General features: G+C 45.3%; 1 protein-coding gene across 5 annotated transcripts; it reads left to right on the top strand.

The window, feature by feature from the left end:
• Positions 1–1401: 1401 nt before the first annotated feature.
• On the top strand, positions 1402–13954 carry GMFB (glia maturation factor beta). Of its 5 annotated transcripts, none has more exons than XM_027703991.1 (7): positions 1402–1460; positions 3839–3935; positions 4328–4377; positions 5325–5374; positions 6388–6470; positions 7718–7791; positions 10179–13954. In XM_027703991.1, coding segments are annotated over exons 2-7 (330 nt in total). In that variant the 5' UTR covers positions 1402–1460; positions 3839–3934; the 3' UTR covers positions 10251–13954. The 5 variants fall into 5 exon arrangements, with proteins under 5 accessions (XP_027559792.1, XP_027559789.1, XP_027559790.1 ...); XM_027703988.1 differs by having other exon boundaries at positions 1435–1477; XM_027703989.1 differs by lacking the exon at positions 1402–1460 and adding an exon at positions 1496–1538.
• The last annotated feature ends 4786 nt before the right edge of the window (positions 13955–18740 follow it).

The following is an 18740-nucleotide window of genomic DNA, read 5'->3' on the forward strand; positions in this document are numbered from 1 at the left end:
TTCATTTCCCCTGCTGGTTAACTTTTAAACCAGCACAGCATCCCAACCTGTCCAAGACCTCTGTGAAACCCTCCCATTATGTGGCATCATAAGGAACTGCAGCAACACCAACTCCAGGCTCCTTTAGATCAAGAAAGAAGCAGATGGGTGGTTCTGGCACAGAATTTGAGCTGCTTTGCAAATTTGTAGTATGTGTGATTGGTCAGCTTCTGTTATATCAGATATCTGTTATATCTGTTACACCAGAGCAAGGTGTAAGAACCTCTTGTAAAATGGCATTCAGGGTGCCCCAAGTTGGATGGGACACCCCACCTGCAGGAATAAAGAACAACTTCCCCTCAGAAGGGACCTCCTGTGACAACGACCCCTCCGGTTTTTCCTTCATGGAGCAGTTTTGACGCAGAGTGTGGGGCCAACTTAACCACAGTGACACCTGACAGAGTTCAAAGTGTTTGGACAAGGCTCTCAGGCACACAGTGAGGTTCTTGGAGTTTTCTTGTGTAGGGTCAGGAGTTCGATTCGATGATCCCTGTGGGTCCCTTCCAGCTCAGGATATTCCATGATTCTGTGGAATCAACAACTTCAGTTTTGACATGTGTTTGGCATTCCCACATTTCTGTGGTGTTTGCTGAAGCTCTTGGTGAAAATCTACATTTATCTTATAAATCTGGTGTTTGCCATTAATATAATTCACAAGAGGCTGTACTGAGATGTGAAACCTTCACCTGTACTTTCACTCTCTCTGAGTGAGCAAAGCAATATTCTCAATTCTCAGTATTATGGAATCACTGAAAAGGCATTTTCTCTGCTGTTACAGCAGTTTAAATTCCCAGCAGCACGAAAAAGGCCAGATACTCACTCCAGCACCAAGACAGCCCCACACGAAGACCCTATTATGGAAGAGCAGTGTCTGCCAAGCAGGGGCTGCTCCTATTTGCCGCTTGTCCGCTTCACTTCCAGAATTATTCTCCACAACAAGCACCACAGACAGCACAACTTCTGATTTGCCTCATATACTTCAATTTCAGGGTTTTAAACAGTGCGTTCTTACCTTTTTAAAAGCCCATGGAGGGCTGCGAAGCCGAGCCCGCGCAGCCCCAACCCGCTCTCCCCCCTCAGGGCGAGATGGCGCCTGAGGGCGAGCGCGCGAGTTGCCATGGCAACAGGCGAGGGAGGGGGGCGGGATTTTGGGGCACCATGGCAACGGGGGCGGGGCGGGGCGCCGCGCGGTCACGTGTTCCCTCCTTTTCCCGCCCTGCCGCGCCCGGCGGCCCTGAACCTCCCCGTCACCCGTAGGGGCGTGGCGGCGCCCCGCCCACCGCGGGGTCGGGAGGCGGTGATTGGCGGGAGCGGGGAGGAGGGGGCGGGGTTTGCGGCGCGCATGCGCGGTGCCGGGGCGGAGGGCACAGCCCGGCTCGGAGGCGGCGGCGGCGGCTGCGGCGCGCGAGCGGCGGCGGTTGGTGCGCGCGCCACGATGGTGAGGGGGGAGCGCGCGCCGCTCCCTCAGCGGGGGAAGCCGGGGGGACCCTGAGGGAACTGTGAGGGGAGGATCGGGGGGAAACCGGCCGGGAGGGGGGTCCGCCCGCTGAGGTAATACATGATTAAGTGTTTCGGAAGCGTTTCGTTGGATAAATGGTGGAGTAATCGGGGAAACAAGTGATGTGACCTCCGAGGAGCTGACTGTGTGTCTGTGAAGCGATTGGTAGCTTGTTCGGAGCTGGTCGCTGCGCGTCCTGGTAGTGTTTTGAGCTAATTCGCTAAAGAACATCTGATTGTTGCTCATGGAAGTCGTTCGCCCGAGTGGTGGGTTTGGAGCTGTGGATGTGGTTGGAACAAGGGCTGATGGATAGATGTGGGGTAGTTTGCCTTAATGCTGGTTAATGGGTAAAGGATTGGTTATGGAAGAAGGAAGAGGTGGTTGTAGTGAAGGTTTGGGGAGGTGAAGGTTTGGGTAAACCCCCTGTGGAAGGAGCATTTGCAAGGCAAATTGGATGAAATATTGGGTTGTTCTGCTCTGTGCGTCTCTGGTGAAGGGAGAGAGTCTTTTCACATCTGGGAAATTCATGTTTCCTTGTCAGATGGTGAGGGGAGCGATGTCCCGGGGGGGATCCAGCCGGGGGGATGCAGGGAGCAGCATCATCCCCCCTGTGGTGTTGGCAGCTGTGCCCGTGTCTGTGCAGCAATCCTGCCTTGGCTTCCTCCAGTTTTTATTAAGCCAAGCGCTGGGCAGCCGGCTCAGCCCTGATAAACAGCCTGAGTCTGATGGTACCAAGTGTTTTCCTTCGAAATTCCCTCGGGGATTTGTTTTTGTGTGGCTGCGCAGGTGGAGCAAGGGCAAGGCTTGTCTGCTGGGAGAAACTGCTGAGCCCAGAGGAACGGGAGAAAGGCTTCCTTCAGGAAAGAGCATTTCGTACAAAGTGTAACTCCAACTTTGAAATGCAGCCCTGAATTCTGCTGTTTTAAAAATAATTTTTAATAATTTTTTTTCCCCTGAATTAGTGAGAGTGAATATTAGTGACATTTCCCAGAATAACTGAGTTAGGTTGGAAAAGACCTCCGAGATCATCGAGTCCAACCTGTTTGGATCAGAGGGAGCCAAGAACAATCTTTAGGGAAAAGAGGCAAAATAAGGGAGGCTGCACATGCTGTGCCTGAGCTGTGCTGTCACAGCAGAGCCTGGTTTCCTCTCCAGCTGTCCAAAGGAAGCAGAGAATTTGTGCCAGAATTTGGTCAAGGTGGAAATCTTTTCAGGAGTGACGGCAAGCAGGGATACGGGAAGTGGGGAATCAGAGCCACCCCTCTGCTTTTTGAGGGAAATCTCACAAATAATGGTGAACACAAGGAGATAGAACTGAGAGCTTACCTAGCGACTTTATTCCTATTTATGAGCAGTGATTTGTCTCGATGAAAGAGCATTTAATAGGTGATTAATTGCACTGTTTTTTTTTCTCTGAAGAATTTGTTTTAGGGAAGCCTTGAAATACAGTCATTTTGGCCCAAAAGCCTTGATGCCTTAGGAGTTTACAAACACAATACAAGCTGCAGATATCAAATAACTCTTCTTTATCTGGCTGGCACGAACCTCTTGGATACAGAGGTTGTGTGTATAAAATGTGGCTCAGGAAGTGGCCGTGGTTGGCTTGGTGCTGTTCAGAAATTGCATGTGCAAGGCAAGATAACCTGCATGGCTGCTTGTGAAATAATGATTTCCTTCCTCATCTTCAGTGTGATGACTAATATGTTATCTGGGCATCTCTGCTGAGAACTTGGTGTGCACAAGGGGAGGAAAAAAGGCTGCATGTTCTTTGGTTAAAATGTCTTAAATGCTTTGTGTGTAAATCTCAAAAGTTCAGTTAGTAAGCAGTGACCCTTAATCACTACCTTCTTCTGAAATACTAACAGTGGCTTCTATTATTTTAAATGCTTAAATTACTTTACCCCATTTATTGACTCTCCAAGGGGCTCCCTTATTTCAGGACTTGGCAAATGAAGTGTAAAATTTACTTGTAAGTGTAGAAGTATAAAATCTACTTCTGAAATGTAAAGTTTACTTCTAAGAGCTATGAGAATAATCCCACTCCAGAAAGAGTTAATAAAACATTCATAGGTAACTGCATGGCTTTGAGGAGGGATATTTAAAAAGATAAATGTTCTGTTAATGTGTTTGTTGTTTTTTTTTTAAACTGGTTTATGTGATGTTCTGAAACTTTATACAGGTGCATGCAGGCCCCCTTCAGCAGGGTTTGTGCACACATCTGTGTGACACAGGGATTTCTTTTCTGGTTTACTTTCTAGAAAGATTTATCTCTCCCTGCCCTGTGCCATTTCCTTTTTGCAGAGTGAATCTCTGGTGGTTTGTGATGTTGCCGAAGACCTGGTGGAGAAACTGAGAAAATTCCGGTTTCGCAAGGAGACCAACAATGCTGCCATTATAAGTAAGTTCCAAACATGCCTGACAAAAATTGCCACCAAGTCCTGTCTCCTGTTTTCCTCCCCCTGTACCGTGGCTGCTGTGACAGGTAAACGTGAGCCAAGAGGATGTTTGTTGTAGAAGCCGCAGTACTTCCAATTCTGCCCGTAATTTTAACACTAAAACAGTGCTGTTCTCATGATACAAGACTCCATCTGCTCTTAGCAGAGTATTTATATGTAATTATGGCTCAGAGTCTACCACTGTTTGTGAAATGATTTTGGGAAGTCATGGGATGTGCTGAAGAAGCAAAGCAGAATCGCAAGGGCTGTAATTGTTGAATGCTAAAAAGCTTCTGCATCCATTGTATAAATCGATTGAAAACAACATTGATCTGTGTTTTATTTTGATTTATAGTGAAAATCGACAAGGATAAGCAGTTGGTGGTGCTGGATGAGGAGCATGAGGTTTGTTAAATGAATTGTAAATAAGAGTATCTTCAGCCTGCAATATATTGTTGTCTCTAAGGTACTGCCTTAGTTTCAAATTGTTATCAAACTCTTAATCTAATTTGGGTCATGAGCTTATTTAAATGCATGGTCACTCTGCATGTAAAGCACAGCACCATTAATAGTGAAACTATGCAGAAGCAATTGAGTTGACTAATTAACTGCACACCAAAAAAAAAAAAGTTATTTTTAAAGCTGTTTTAACTATGTAAAAAGCATCTTTGGCACCTGCTGTCTTCTTGAAGAGATTTCTGCTGTGTTTCCACGTAGATCTGCACATTTGCCTCTGAGCTGGTCTGCCATCAATTAGAAGCAGGATTGCTAATCCCCTGCAGACTCTAAATTTGATGGGTGGCATAATAAGGTCAGCCCAGTGTGTGGTGTTTCTTAATGGTCCATAAGGCAAAATTAAATCCTTCCCAGGGATTTGAGCATTAACCATAGCTCTTGTTCCCTAGAATGTAGAAGTTAATATAAAATTTAAATAGAATGGGGGCTCCTTTTTGATTGCTGAAAGAGGAAGGACTGAATTTCTCAATTTTTTCATTTATGTAGCTGATTCTAACATACTTTTTGGTGTGTGCTTGCTCACTTCTGTTTAGCACTAGAGTTAGCAAAGTGTGGTAGCTGCCAACATAGCCAACTAGAGCCAAAAGTGTTTGCTAAACTCATTATGCCTAAAATAGGGATGATTATTCATGCTAACATTAATTCTGTGTTTAGTCATAGGACTCTGTTGGCACACAAGTCTTCCCAAACTGCTCTAGTAATTTGGGAGGTCGTTACCAGTTCACCTGTAGATGTGCATCTCCCTATCTCCCAGGTGTTTCACTGTCCATTGCTCTGCTTTAACCTTCCAGTGCAGGACCATTTGCTCAAATATTGCTTGTGTTTAATGTCACCAGGGTATTTCTCCTGATGAGCTAAAAGATGAGCTGCCTGAGAGACAACCTCGATATCCTTCTCATGCTGCTGCCATTTGGTCTTACTCACTGCTGGAAGCTGTTCAAAACGTTGGACTTCACCTTTTTAGGCCAATACTTGCTGTACTGGGATTTTACTGATGCTTTATTTGTGAGATAATCCAGGGATCCATTCTCAGGGTGCACTGAACTGTTGTCCCACTTGTTGAAACAATGACTCATTTAAGCCTTTCCTGAGATTTTATTCCCTTTTAGACTATATAATGTTTGGGAAAGTAAAGCCAAGCCACGCTGCTGGTAATGTAAAGAAGTGAGTAAAATGTACCAGTTTGTGGCTACTTCTAAATATAGAAGTGTGTCTGTGTAACTCAGGATGTGTTTTGGTTCTTTCTTAGGATGTGGCTGTTGTTTTGCTGCAGTTACTGATTCTGGGATTGCTGTGGGCACGTGATCTGGGGAGGAATCCTTGTTTTGAAAAAAAAAAAGGAACAACAGAGGGACAAGTAAATTGTTCTTTAACTAATGAAATAAAAGGGGTACTGAAGTTGTAAGTGAAGAAAGTACCTGCCTCCATCAGCCTCCAGAGCTGGCTGGCACTACTCCATGTGCTGGGCTGAATCTTTCCCTTCATGCCCACAGTGCAGTGGGAGGTTGTAAAACAGAAGTCCTGGCTAAAGCTGCAGTTGAAATTCAGGAAAACACCTGAAACAACAAACTGCTTGGTCAGCAAAGAAAGAATTGGGCTTTCATTAAGCCCAAACCACACTGGTGGGTGTGTGGGAAGTCTTTTTACCAAGCTGGGAGAGGAATATTTGCAATGTGAGGGTGTTTTTTAGCCCTGATGTGAAACATTACTAAGAGGCAGCCCTCACACCAAGGCAGGGTCAGTTCTGAAAATCACATGTGGAAGTGAAAACAGAACAGTGAGACTTTTATTATCAAATTAAAACATCTTCTGAAATGCAACAGTGACTTATGCCTGCATCAAGATCAAGGATTATATCCTAATAATCAGTTTCTTAGTTTCTTTAACCTCAGAAAAAACATTTATTGTGTATAGTTACAAGTACCAGCATGAAGATGGAAGAGTTTCTTATCCGTTGTGCTTTATCTTCTCCAGTCCAGTTGGTGAGTGAACATTGTGATTGGTAGCTCCTGTGTGATGTAAATTTGGGAATATTTTTTGCTATGGAAGATAAAATTGAGTGCTTAATGCTCTCAAGGAGGTTTTCCTGCCTTTGTGGTTCACACTTGGGGCACTTAGGATGTATGATAGAAGAGATTCTCTCTTTTCCATTTCCAAAGGCTGAGCCAGGAGTGTTGGTTTCCTGCTCAGAGGGCCAAGAGGTGTGTCCTCCTAAATGAGCTTGTGCTCAGCAACACCCTCCTGTAAAGGACAGGCCTGGAGCACTCTGCATCTACTCATGTAGGTTTTAACCTAATTTAACCTGTTTCCTGTCGCCCTCTCCTCAAATCTTGGGGAATCCTCAAAATATGACCATATAAGGCTCAGGAAATGAGTGAAGAGGGGGCTGGAAGGTACCACCTGTTCCCAAGGGATTCTGTTCACCTGTTTGTCTTGCTATTCATGGATATTAGTGACTGGGAGGGGAAGAAATTCCTCATCTCAGAAGGACTTGGAAACCCGTTTATTTCTGAGGACCTTAGAGTCCTATTCCTTTCATTCTGTCCACGAAAAGAACAGGACTCTGTAAGAGGGTGAGGATGGGATTTGAGAGGAGTGTTTCCTGGGGCCTGGATGCAATGGGCAGCAGCAGAGGATGCCTCCAAACAGGGCTGTGACGTGATGGGCTGAAGGGCTGTCACAGCTATGGGTGAAAAGGAGGAAAGAAGGGCTCCCTAACCCACATCTGGGCAGGTGAAAGTGCTGGAGAAAGTTCCAGGAGAAACGGGCTGTAATCCTGGATCATCCCAAGTTTGTACTGAGCAGTTGCATCCTCTGCTTGTGTCACAGGAACCTGCAACATGAACTTACCTGGGCAGGGAAATGTGTGATTTTAATACAAACCGAAGAACCTGTGACTTGGTTTGGGCTTGCAGAGCTGAGTTGCTCCTGGGACTTCCATCTGTGTTCTGTATTGTGACAGTGTAGTTTGCTGGTATTACTGGATTATCCTTGTTATCCTCTGGAAGAAGATAAACTGATTGCATTGTTTTACCCCTCATGACTCAGAGCTAGAGTATAGGTAAAACACTTTAGCAACTAATGAGCATATTCTTCTGTAGTTACCTGAGAATCTTCCTATGAATGTCTCCAGTTTTCAGTTTATAATTTAAAAAAAAAATCTTATTTTTGAAGTGTTGGCAGTCAAAATAACTAATCCAACCCTCTTTTTTTCCCTCCATAACTACAGGATGTAAGCCTGAGCAGCAGATGATGTATGCTGGCAGCAAGAATAAGCTTGTACAGACAGCTGAACTCACTAAGGTATAACTGACTACTGAAATAACTGTCCAGGTTGCAGAGGATGTTTTGTGTCTTGCTTGAACCGATGGCAAAAAGAGTTTTGTGAGACTTTGTGGTTACAGCGAACAGAATCTGGTTTAGGAAGAGTGGAGGAGGAGTGTGTGTGGGGATTTCTGGTGGTTTAGGGTACAGGAAGAACAGTGTTGTCAAAAATGAAAATACCCACCGGTGGACTGGCTGGCTTTACTTTTGGGAATGAATTTATTGATGGGAAGAATAGACTGAAGGCTTAGTGTGTTGTGAAGCAGATCAGTTTAGCTGCTTTCTGGGGCTGTGTGCTTGCAGCACAGCCTGCAGAACAAGGAACATGTGCCAAGTGCTGAACAATTTCTTCCTGTGCGTGGTTCCTCCAGTACTGAGACCAGAAGAAATCACTGCATTCACCAGGCCTAGGTGTATGTATATCCTAGAAAAGAAATGTCACCTGTTTTTCATTTTGGAGATCTTTGAAATCTCTGCTTAATTGGCACCTACAATCCTTAAATTTTTAGCTTCAAGCAGGAAAGCTTAATAGAGTCAGTAGTCACTTCATAGCATGTGAAATGACTTCACCACTCCCCAACAACAGCGTTCCCTTTAGGTGTTCCTTATCCTGCTGAGTCCTTTAACATCCCAGTGAAAATGTCTACTGGGCCAGAGAGAGAACTATGAATCACAAAATCACAGACTGGTTTGGATGGAAGGGACCCTAAAGCCCATCTCATTCCAACCCCTGCCATGGGCAGGGACACCTTCCACTAGACCAGGTTGCTCCAAGCCCCATCCAACCTGGCCTCGAATTTCTACCTCCTCCAGCTGTACCTTGTAAGAAAAGACCTCTCTGTTTTAAAGTAGACCTCAAGTTGACAGGAGTAAATGGGAAGGAAGCAGAAGATAAGATGGTAGAAACAATCAGCTCAGCCTCAAGAAATCTTTTTTTAGGTCTGTAGAAACTGCATCTTGGAGGCCTGAGAACTGTGATAGAAAGGAGGAAGAGAAGACAGCTTTCAGTGAGTAAGAGAGAAGGGCTGGTAGGAAGAAGGTGAAAGCCTGGGGAGCAGCCCAGTTGGAGGTACTTTCACCTCTGAAATAGGAGAAATTCAGTCTGAAAGTCTTTTGAATGCAAGCCCAGGAGCGGATATAGAGGTCCATGATCATCTTCCTTCTGAAGCTGGAGAAGACAGCCTGTCTCCAGTTGGGGTTGCTTGCTTGCTCTTCAAATGTGCTTTATTCTTGCCACTTGCTGAGCTGTGTTTCATTTTGGCTCATGCTGTGACTTCCTCCTGGTGTGATTTCTGCATGTGACTCAACTGAGTCCTCTCATTTTTTCAGTGACTTGCATATTAGCTTGGCTTCTGTTAAGCTGTTCTGTTCTTATAATGCTGAATGTTGGGGTTCCTCCAATTTGAAGGTCTGTGGATTTGTACAATTTACTTCCCTGACTCTTTGGATGAGATGATCCATCTGTGGGCATCTCATGGACTCCAGTGAGCACTGCACAATTAACATGGCTTCTCTTCAAGGGTATGAAAAACCCAAACCACAGCCAGTTACTTGCCCACATGGAATGTAAAAAGAGTATATTGGTACCTTTGATCTTATTTTCTGCTTCAAGGCTCTGTTCAAGGTTTGTTTAAGACTTCGCAAAGCTTTGGGTTGGTGATTTTTAGGTTGTTTTGGGGGGTTGCACAGGGAAGCTGTGGCTGGAAGTGTCCAAGGCCAGGTTGGATGGGAACTTGGAGCAACCTGGGATAGTGGAAGGTGTCCCTGCCCATGGCAGGGGTTGGAATGAGATGGTCTTTAAGGTCCCTTCCAACCCAAACCATTCAAACCATTCTGGGATTCTGTGATTTTTGGGTTTGTTTTTTGTACAAGTGTTCTATTTTGAGGTATCCCAGGCTTGTTTCTTACAGGTAAAAACTGGATATTATGGATTTATTTCAGTTCAAAGAAAGAGCAATTGTGGTTTGGGCTGAGCAAAATTCCTGAACTTTGGGTTTGAATAAGCCCAGAGATGAAATTGTGTTCTTCAAGTAGACAATCCTGCTGAGATAATGGATGTGAGATGGTGCCATTCCAGGGTCATTTTAGAATGTAGTCTGTGTGCTCTTCTCATATTGTTAAGGAGAAGAGTGAAGCCTAGGAATAGGAATTAGGAGATTCTTGTTCAGGTTACTTTTGTTCATTGCCACGTACTCTTGTGTATTTTCCACTGATCCGATCCTTTCAAGAAAGCACCAGAACATTTTGGGTTTGTTACTGGTTTATTGCAGCTCAGACAATGTGTGTGGAAGGTGCTGCTTGCATTGTGTTGTTCTCCCTTCCCAGTGCCACCCCCTCGGGAATTGATGCCGTGCCCTTTTGTTTAGGTATTCGAAATCAGAAACACAGAAGACCTCACTGAAGAGTGGCTGCGTGAGAAACTGGGCTTCTTCCACTAAGGAAAACCTCTGTACTAAGTATTTATGTACCATCCTGGTGACACTGGAACCAGACATGAATACTTACATCCCAGCAAATGCACTGTATTCACAGCTGTCTCCTGCAGTATCTCTCTTGTGCAGAGTTTGTGCAAAGAATAGCAGGTCTGTCTCCTTGAAGTAACAAATCTTTGCAGGTGTTTCCTTATTTGTACCTGCTAAAAGGGAATACTCCTCTGCAGGGACTCCTTTTGCACTCTTGTGACTAATATTTCTGTGACTAAAATAGTTCGGTTCTGGATTTATAACTGTGTACAAACATCATTTGGAAGCTGACGCTAACTTTTTCTGAGCTACAACTGCATCCTGATGACACACCTTAGCCATTTATATGCAGAATTTGTGTACTGTCACTTACTTTTCAGATTTTTTTGACTTAATGTCTTCTCAGTTTTGAAAACTACTCCCTGGAATCATTTGGTATTAAAAAGACAAAATCCTTGTACAGCAAATCCATCCATTTATCTTTCCATTGAGTCCATGTGAACTGTCTCAAATTCTTGGAACTAATTTTTGTCATTCCAGTAATTCCTCAGTTGCCTGAGTCAATCTTTCTAAATTTCAGGGCAAAGCTTTGACTCTCCAGTTCTCCTGCTAATACAGTCTCACAGGAACTAGCTGATAACTAAGGGCTGAACTACAACTCTGGTTCTTCTCATACCAGATTTCTTCTTGCATCTCTAACTTCTGACACTGTTGAGAAGTTTACCTCTGCTCATTTCCTGTTATCTGAACACCTGGTGATACTGTGTGCCTTTCATTTGTTAGCTTTAAAAGGACTTGAGAATTTTACACTGCCACTTCTTACAAATTTGGTAAAAACTTTGTTAAAAAAATCCAAGTAACATTTGTTCCTAGTGCCTCGTGCTGCAGCTGACATCTGTTAAAACAAAAAGCCAACCTCTTTTGCTTTGAAATTCCAATCATCTGCTCCATTTGTAGGAGTCAGGAGGTTAAAGCTTTTCATGATAATGAATGATTTATATCTCTTTTGTTATGAAAGTTGGCCACACGTAGCTTTTGAGTACTTTAATTACAAATCTCTTAACTTTCTTAACCGCTTGTTGGTCAAAATTACATTCCAGATGAAGCTTTTGCATAAAGTGATCATTTGATTCTCATCGACTTAACGGTTCATCTCTTTGAAACAGCAGATCTTCTAATGTGAAAATAGTATTTAACTTTTATAAGTGACCAGTCTTTTTACAGGTCTGTTTTATATTGAATAGAGTAGTTGTCTGACGTGGGACACGCTCAGCCCGTGCCGTGGCAGAAGGAGCACTCACGGGACGGTCTCTCGCTGTGAGTGTTTGCTGTGCTGCTGAACAAGTATCTGCGTAAGAGCAGCTTCCTGTTGATCACATACCTTAAAATACAGCTGCCCCAACCAATCTGCTCGCTGGGAAGGAATGCAGTGTTAAATTTGGAGGCCAGTATTTCATGCTGTGAAACCTTTGCTGAAAGAAGGGTTATTTTTTCGTTTGTGAACGTGCCCTGTGTTAGTGTTAAAACACTAATTCCTGCAAGATCACAAGGAATCCATTTGCAAAGGTCCTCAGTGTTGGTAAATCTCTTCTTAGTTTGATGTTATTGCTCATTTATTTGTATATAAATCTGACTTGAGAGGAGCTTTTCAAAATACGTGTTGGAATGATCCAATTAAATCGATCTTTCGGTGCGGGAAAGAAACGCTTGTAATTAAATTCCTGTGTTAACGTAGTGAACTGGAAAAACAATTTCATTTCCCTGGATGAAAAGATGTTGATTATGAAACTGTTGCTTGATCATTCTGTACTGCAAATCAATAAAAACAATGTCTTTTGTGACAAACATTGTATAAACAAGACTTTGGCTCAAAGGATAGCGTCATTCCAAGCATCAGCCTGGAAACAGCAGGAATCTTGGGTGTTTTTGGGATTGAGCTGGAGGTGAGGCATGTCAAAGTACAGCGTGGGCGAGAGGGGAGCTGATGCTTGGAACGTTCAGCTTGATTTGCAGTGGGGAAAACTGGATTAATCGTCTTTGTTGTACTTTGTACACTGGTGGGCTGCCAGCAGCCAACTGCTGCCTGCACAGGTCTGCACAAAAATAACTGTACCAGAAGCCTGTCTCAGGAGGGAAGGGAGGAGCTGCTGCAGTCAGATGGTTCAGTTTGACTTTTCATCTCTGGATTGCTCCACCTTCGGCCAAGAAAACGCTGCTCCTTCCAGCTGCATCTTCAGCAGAGTTCTTCCACTTCACACGTTCTCGTGCCTCCACTTAAGCCCTTTCTGCCTTGGGTGCTGCCCCTCTGTTTGCAGAGAGCAAACAGACCCTGTGAGAATTAAAGCCCAGTTTCTCCTGAGAGGTGATGTTGGTGCTGCTCAGCCCTCCAGTATTATTCTCCAGCCAGCCTTGCCTGGCAGCTGTACCCTCTCCCTTCTCTGAGCTGTGGAAGCAGCTGCAGGTACTCAGAGGGTGTTTGCTGTTCCAGGCTTGTTCCTGGTCTCCTTGGTTTTCATGCAGTGTTTTAACACAACTGTCTGCTGCTAATTGTCCTGGGCTCTTGAGATAGAGGCAGTGCTAATACCTGACTAAGCAAAGACATTAATTATGTCCAGATCTTCCCTGCGCCAATACTACTTGTTTTCACAACATCCTTTTCCCACCTTATCTGTAGAACTGTGTGTTCTGTGCTGCTGCCCCCCCCTAAGCTCAGTGGGAGGCAGATGTGTCCGTGTCCAGGCCAGTATGTTCCAGTGTAATCACACAATTCTCTTCCATTTTCAGACCTCTGAAGAGGGATCTAAAGGACAACACAAATTAACCTGGGGGAGCCTTTGTAGCTAAAGGTCTGAGAGTCAGCATTTTCCACTGGGAGCTCCTATTTTTCAGGAGTTAGTAAGTCGGCCTTAAAATCCTTGGCCTGGAGTTAAAGGTCTCTCCAAGGGAGACTTCTGCCACAATTAATCAGGTTTGCTTTAAATATTGACTAGATGGCTGGGACACAGCTCCTGTAGTCCAGTTCATTGATGGTAAGCTGAATTAAAGCATGAGTTTGCATGTCAGCCCATGAAATGGACTTGTAGTGTTTGAATATTTTTAACAAAAAAATGTAAATGCTGGTATTTTGATGGCTTAAGTGTATTTCTAGTATCATGAATGCTATTCTGATCTATCAAAGGAGGCAATAATGGAGGTGTTGACACCTTTATCACTTCTCCAAAGGAGCATCTTGTGCACTTGTACCAGGATTCCATTTTTGTATCTTTAACTGTAAAATAGCTGGTCCAGAAACGATGTTAAACTGGTGACAGGGGCCTGACTCAAACAGGCAGAAGCAAGAGAGCTCAATTCCTCACTTCAGTGTGCTCCAGAAATAAATATCATGCAACAATTTTTGGTACAACGTAATGACTGTGAAACAGAGCCATGGTGGGACAGAGGGGAGGCTCAGTGAAACTCTTGCGTTTGTTCCATGGTCCCAAATCACTGTTGTAAAAGGTCTGAGAGGTTCAGGGCCAGGTCTGAGAATTTGGCAGTTCCATGAAGATACCAGTAACCAGTACAACTTCCATATGCTGTTTAGTCTCTGCTAGTTCACACTGCATGTTTACTTTAAACCAAATCTTTTTTTTTGCTAAGCATGGTGCTTGTATTGGTTTAAATAAAATGTTTCATTAAGAGGTTGTGTTGCCCTGTTTTAACTGCAGAGTGGTATGTGGGTGTCTGACAGGGAAAATCTGGGAATGCTGGTATGACCTCCATCCTTTTCTCAGCTTCCTGGAGCTGTGGAATACAACACAGAGTGCAGGAGCCAACTGAACAATGTCAGAGTAGCTGTCAAGGAGACCCCAAGGCTTGAAGGAGACAGAGGAATTTAGTTGTACTTTTCCTTCTCATCTCTTTCCCGCCCAAGAAACCACTGGAATAATTTGATCAAAGCACTCCTTTTCCTCATTATTGCTGTTTCTCCTTTTCATGATCTTTGGAGATCTTTTTCCTGTATTGTTGAAAAAACTGCCCAAGGTAATCCAAGGAATTCAGCCTTGGTACCTGACATGCACTGTTTGTGCCAACACTGAAGAACAGCATTAATAGGCCACAAATTAGACATGATAGAAATAAACCCCTTTGCTCCCAGGTGAGAGAGGCTCTGTGAGGGAGAAAATGCACAGCTGCTGCAGCACATCTGGCTCCTGGATGGCATCTCAATCACCAAAGTCACAACAAAATCTGTTGACAAAATCTCTGGGAAAAAAAAAACTGCTGTGGGAGAAGAATGGTGCTGCAGAACAGCTGAGTAAAGGAGAGGAAAAAAGGAATAAATAGCTCTCCCATGGGAGGGGAAGGTCACCTGTGTGATCACTGAGTGCTTCACTAGGAAATGAGGCGATGCTTTATTGGTACTGCCAGATCACAGACAGTAAAAACAACAGCAGAATAAAAAGAATTGCCAGCACATCCAGGGATATGAAGTGAAGGGCAGCTGCTTCCAGTCAGGAAAGGTCATTGACTTGTGATAGTTCAGATGAAAAGGGCAGCTGAGTGGTTATTAAAGTCCAAACCAGAGAAGGGAATGGGAAATAAAACATGAAACCTCCAGGCAGGAGAACAAACCTGCTGTGTACCCGTAGTATCCCACAGCTGGGGCTTTCTCTCCCAGGTGTGTGAAGAGGTGCCTTGCCCAGGGCTGGGAGTTTTCTAAGGAGATCCTTTGGCTTGGCAGGATCTCTGGGGGTAACGAGGAGAAGAAATGTAGTTGGTTTTGAAGGAGCTGGGAGAGGAATCATAGAATGGTTTTAGTTGGAAGGGACCTTAAAAATGATCTCATTCCACCCCCTCCCATGGGCAGGGACACCTTCCACTATCCCAGATTGCTCCAAACCCCATCCTGCCTGGCCTTGCACACTTCCAGGGATGGGAGCTGGGGCAGTTGCTGCCCATGTGTGCTGCAGTCTGTGAGCTGCCCATGCCTACTGTTCCATGTCCCCCATGGAATTGATTGAAGTACAAGCTGGGTCCCCAAAGCTCCTCACTGCTCCTCACAGGTGAAGGTCCTGCCACGCTGTTGGGTGCACGTGAGGGTGGGGAAGTCAAGCAGAAGCAGGTGAGATATTGAAGTGGTGCCACTGAGAGGCGGAACAGCTGGATATGGAGCAGCCTCGAGGGGAAGAGCTGGTGGGGCTGTGGGACACACCCGAGGTGTGTAAGAGTGCTTGGGATTTGTTCAGCTGGACTCCTGTATGGCAGGGGTGAGGGTTTAAGGTGGGCCTCACCCCTTGGAAGAAAAGGCAGGACATGAGGCAGGTGAGTCATCCCCTGCACTTGTTGGTTTGCACAGATGGGGCAGTTTTGGTGATGCTCCCCAAGGTCTAAAAAAAATCATGCTCAGCTTCATTGTAGAAAAGCCTGCACAGAGAGTTCTATGGATCTCAGTGCTGGAGACCTTGGATTTGGCTTTTATGTGTGTAACTCGGTTTGGTAACATTCTCTGCAGGGTAAATCAGTGTCCCTCAGTATCTGCAGGGAGGTGTCAGAGGATGGATCAGGCTCTGCTCCGTGGTGCTGAGCAACAGGACACGATGCAATGGGCAGAAACTGATGCCCAGGAAGTTCCACCTGCATGTGAGGAAGAACCTCCTTTCCCATGCAGTGACCGAGCACTGGAACAGACTGCCCAGAGAGGTTTGGAGTCTCCCTCGCTGGAGATATTCCAGACATGTCTGGACACAATCCTGTGCAACATGCTCTGGGATGACCCTGCTTGAGCAGGGAGGTGGGACCAGATGAATCACTTCCAGCCTTGGCCATTCTGTGATTCTGTAAACGTGGCCACCAATCCCCAACAAGGTCTTGTAGGCCTTTTTCCATACCTGCTGTTCCTCTGTGTGCCACTAAAATGATGTGATCCTCATGGACAGCAGGCTGTGTGCTGCAGGGAAGTGCAGCATTCCCGTGCAGCCTCGCCTTGCTCTGACCGACCTCCACGTCTTTAACGTGCCATGAAGTGAAGGAGATGATTCCAACACATTTGCAAAGATGTGGTTAATCAGTGCAGTCCATTGTGCTCCACCATGGGGGGATCGTCTCCTCTGGACTGTTCCTGCCGTGTTTCATTCTTCCAGGGACTGCAAACACTCTCTGGGTTAACCCTGTTCACCTCTGGAGCTCTGTGAGACGTCTCCTACGGAACGTGATGGAGCTCGGCCAAAACTCCCCCGACAGCTCTGGCAGCTCCTCAGCAGGGGACAGAGAGGAGACAGGAGCAATTATCATCCAGAAGGACTCTGAATGCAGAACAGATGTGAACACTGGGAAAACAGCACGTCTGTCTTTCACGGCAAATTTACTCCTGCGACGGGGAAGTCCCATCCGGGCTGCTTGAAAGGCACACACTGTTACCCCCGTTCCTGCTGTTCCGTGCCATGAGTCCCATGAATGCTGCTTCTCTTCCCTTTCCTGCAGCCCTCGGCTCAGCAATTAATATAATGCACCCTTGAAATCCCTGTGCCAAACAGCAGCTGGTGTTGTCACCTCTCTTCTGCGGGAAATGGGAAGACAGCAGAAGAAACTGGGGCAGAAAACATTCAGCTGAAAGGGAAAGGGGCACCAGCCATCCCACACTTTCACTGAGGCCTTAGTGGATGGAAGCAGAGCAAAAATTAGGGGTTTGTGCCCTTATGGAGCTGAAGAGAACAAGAGAGATTTAGCATTTCTTCAAAATTATGTCTAATTTTAAATATCCGCCGTTAAAAAATGCTGCTGGATAATTGGAAGGAGAACGTGCCCGCCTTGCTCACAACTGCAGTCTGCCTGGCCATCTGCTCTGCCAGCAACAAATCCTGGATTGATCCACGAGTGTGATTAATTCAGCGAGGCCGGCGGGATCAAGGGATCAGCGACAGACAATATTTATACCCCACCTCCAACTGTGAATGTGCAATTGTTTGGTTCAGGAGTACAAAACAAATTGTATAGCTGTATTACTGGGAGAATAGATGAATAGAGGCATCCACTCAACAGCCTTTTTTTTTTTTCCTTGGATGGCCCCATTCCAGGGTCTCTAAGTAGAGTCCAACATAAGCCCCCGTTCCCCGTCTGGGAGGTGAAGCGAAGCTGTTCTTATTTCACAGAGAGTTCTGCATCTTCAGCGCTGCCATTGCCTCCTTCCTGCAGTTTAGTCCTACAGTCTTGGAGGCACTGGCTCTGTGCCCTCATCCACATGGGCTGGAGAGGCAGATGTGGAGTGTGAGCCAGCCACTCCACCCTCCTCCCTGTGCCTGGTGGGAGAGAGAACTCCTACGGACACAGAGCCAGAGCGGGACAGGACTGAAATCTTAAGAACAGCCAGCAGGGTGGATATCTAGCACTGGTACAGCTTTGAGCTGATTTGACAATAAGGATGTAGCTGGAGAGATCAAAAGCAAGATTTGTGAAGGAATTTAGATGTAGATGAAGGCTTTTGAAATCCTATTTACTGTGATTTAAGTGTGTGAGTACACATTGGGCCTGAAGGTGCTGTACTCTGGGCCACACAGAATGTCTGTGGGAGAACAGGGACACCAAAGTCTGGCTGTTGAGAAGACACTGAGCCCTGAACAGCTTATTTTTTGGAGGCAGAAACAATAAGGATGTTAATCCCCATCCCTGAATTTGTTCAAGGCCAGGTTGGATGGGCTTTGAGCAACCTGGTTTAGTGGGAGGTGCAGGGGGGTGGAACAGGATGATCTTTAAAGTCCCTTCCAACTCAAACCATTCTGGGATTCTGAGAGCTAAGGACCGAGGGTGACATTTTTGGAGTCATCATTGCTACAGATAGGCTAACCTAGAATGTTTGGGAAAGTCCCTCTCTTTGTTAATGAGCAGCCAAATCCTGAAACACGTTATAAAATAGTTCTTGAGAATACAATTATTGGTCCCTTTGCTTGTCCACACACCGGTATCATGCATTGGTCTCAGAATTGTATAGAGAGCCATTAACAGGAGCTCTATGCAGCAAGAGAAAAACAAACCCTGTTGTTCAGAGGACAGGTTGAATATTCAGTATTTAGCCTATTAAATGAAAACTGTTGCCATCTGACAGTAAATGTTGGAGGGATTGAGGCCACGGATGGATTCTGTAATGAGTCATGGTGAGATGCCTGGCAGTGTCCATGCTTTGAAATTGGTTTTCAAATGTGATCGTTTCTCTCGAGACTCACTTTCATGTGCAAATGAATTTATAATGTTAATTTGTTTATGTGGTCATTACATAACGGGAGAGCCTTAACAGGGATTCTGGGGGTGAGTCAATCAGTGCTACAGGAAAGGATATTTGCCAGTCTGGACTTGCAAGTCCAGGGATCTTTTCATCCTGTGTATCAAAGACTGAACCAACCCCCCCCACCCTGCTGTCTGCTGGGGCTTCAAGGGGGGAAGTGGGTGAGGAGTTCTGTGCTTTTGCTGCTCCTGACGAGTCTTTAGAGCTGT

The sequence above is a fragment of the Neopelma chrysocephalum genome, unplaced genomic scaffold, assembly GCF_003984885.1.
Source record: "Neopelma chrysocephalum unplaced genomic scaffold, ASM398488v2 Primary Assembly neopelma1_253, whole genome shotgun sequence".
In the NCBI taxonomy this organism is placed as follows: Eukaryota; Metazoa; Chordata; class Aves; order Passeriformes; family Pipridae; genus Neopelma; species Neopelma chrysocephalum.

What these genes read in the sequence shown, in the direction of transcription:
- GMFB (XM_027703987.1), top strand. An exon ending in TGCTGGATGAGGAGCATGAG is followed by an intron (nt 4,378 to 5,324) that starts GTTTGTTAAATG and finishes TAATGTCACCAG; the next exon opens with GGTATTTCTCCTGATGAGCT. An exon ending in AGACAGCTGAACTCACTAAG is followed by an intron (nt 7,792 to 10,178) that starts GTATAACTGACT and finishes CCTTTTGTTTAG; the next exon opens with GTATTCGAAATCAGAAACAC.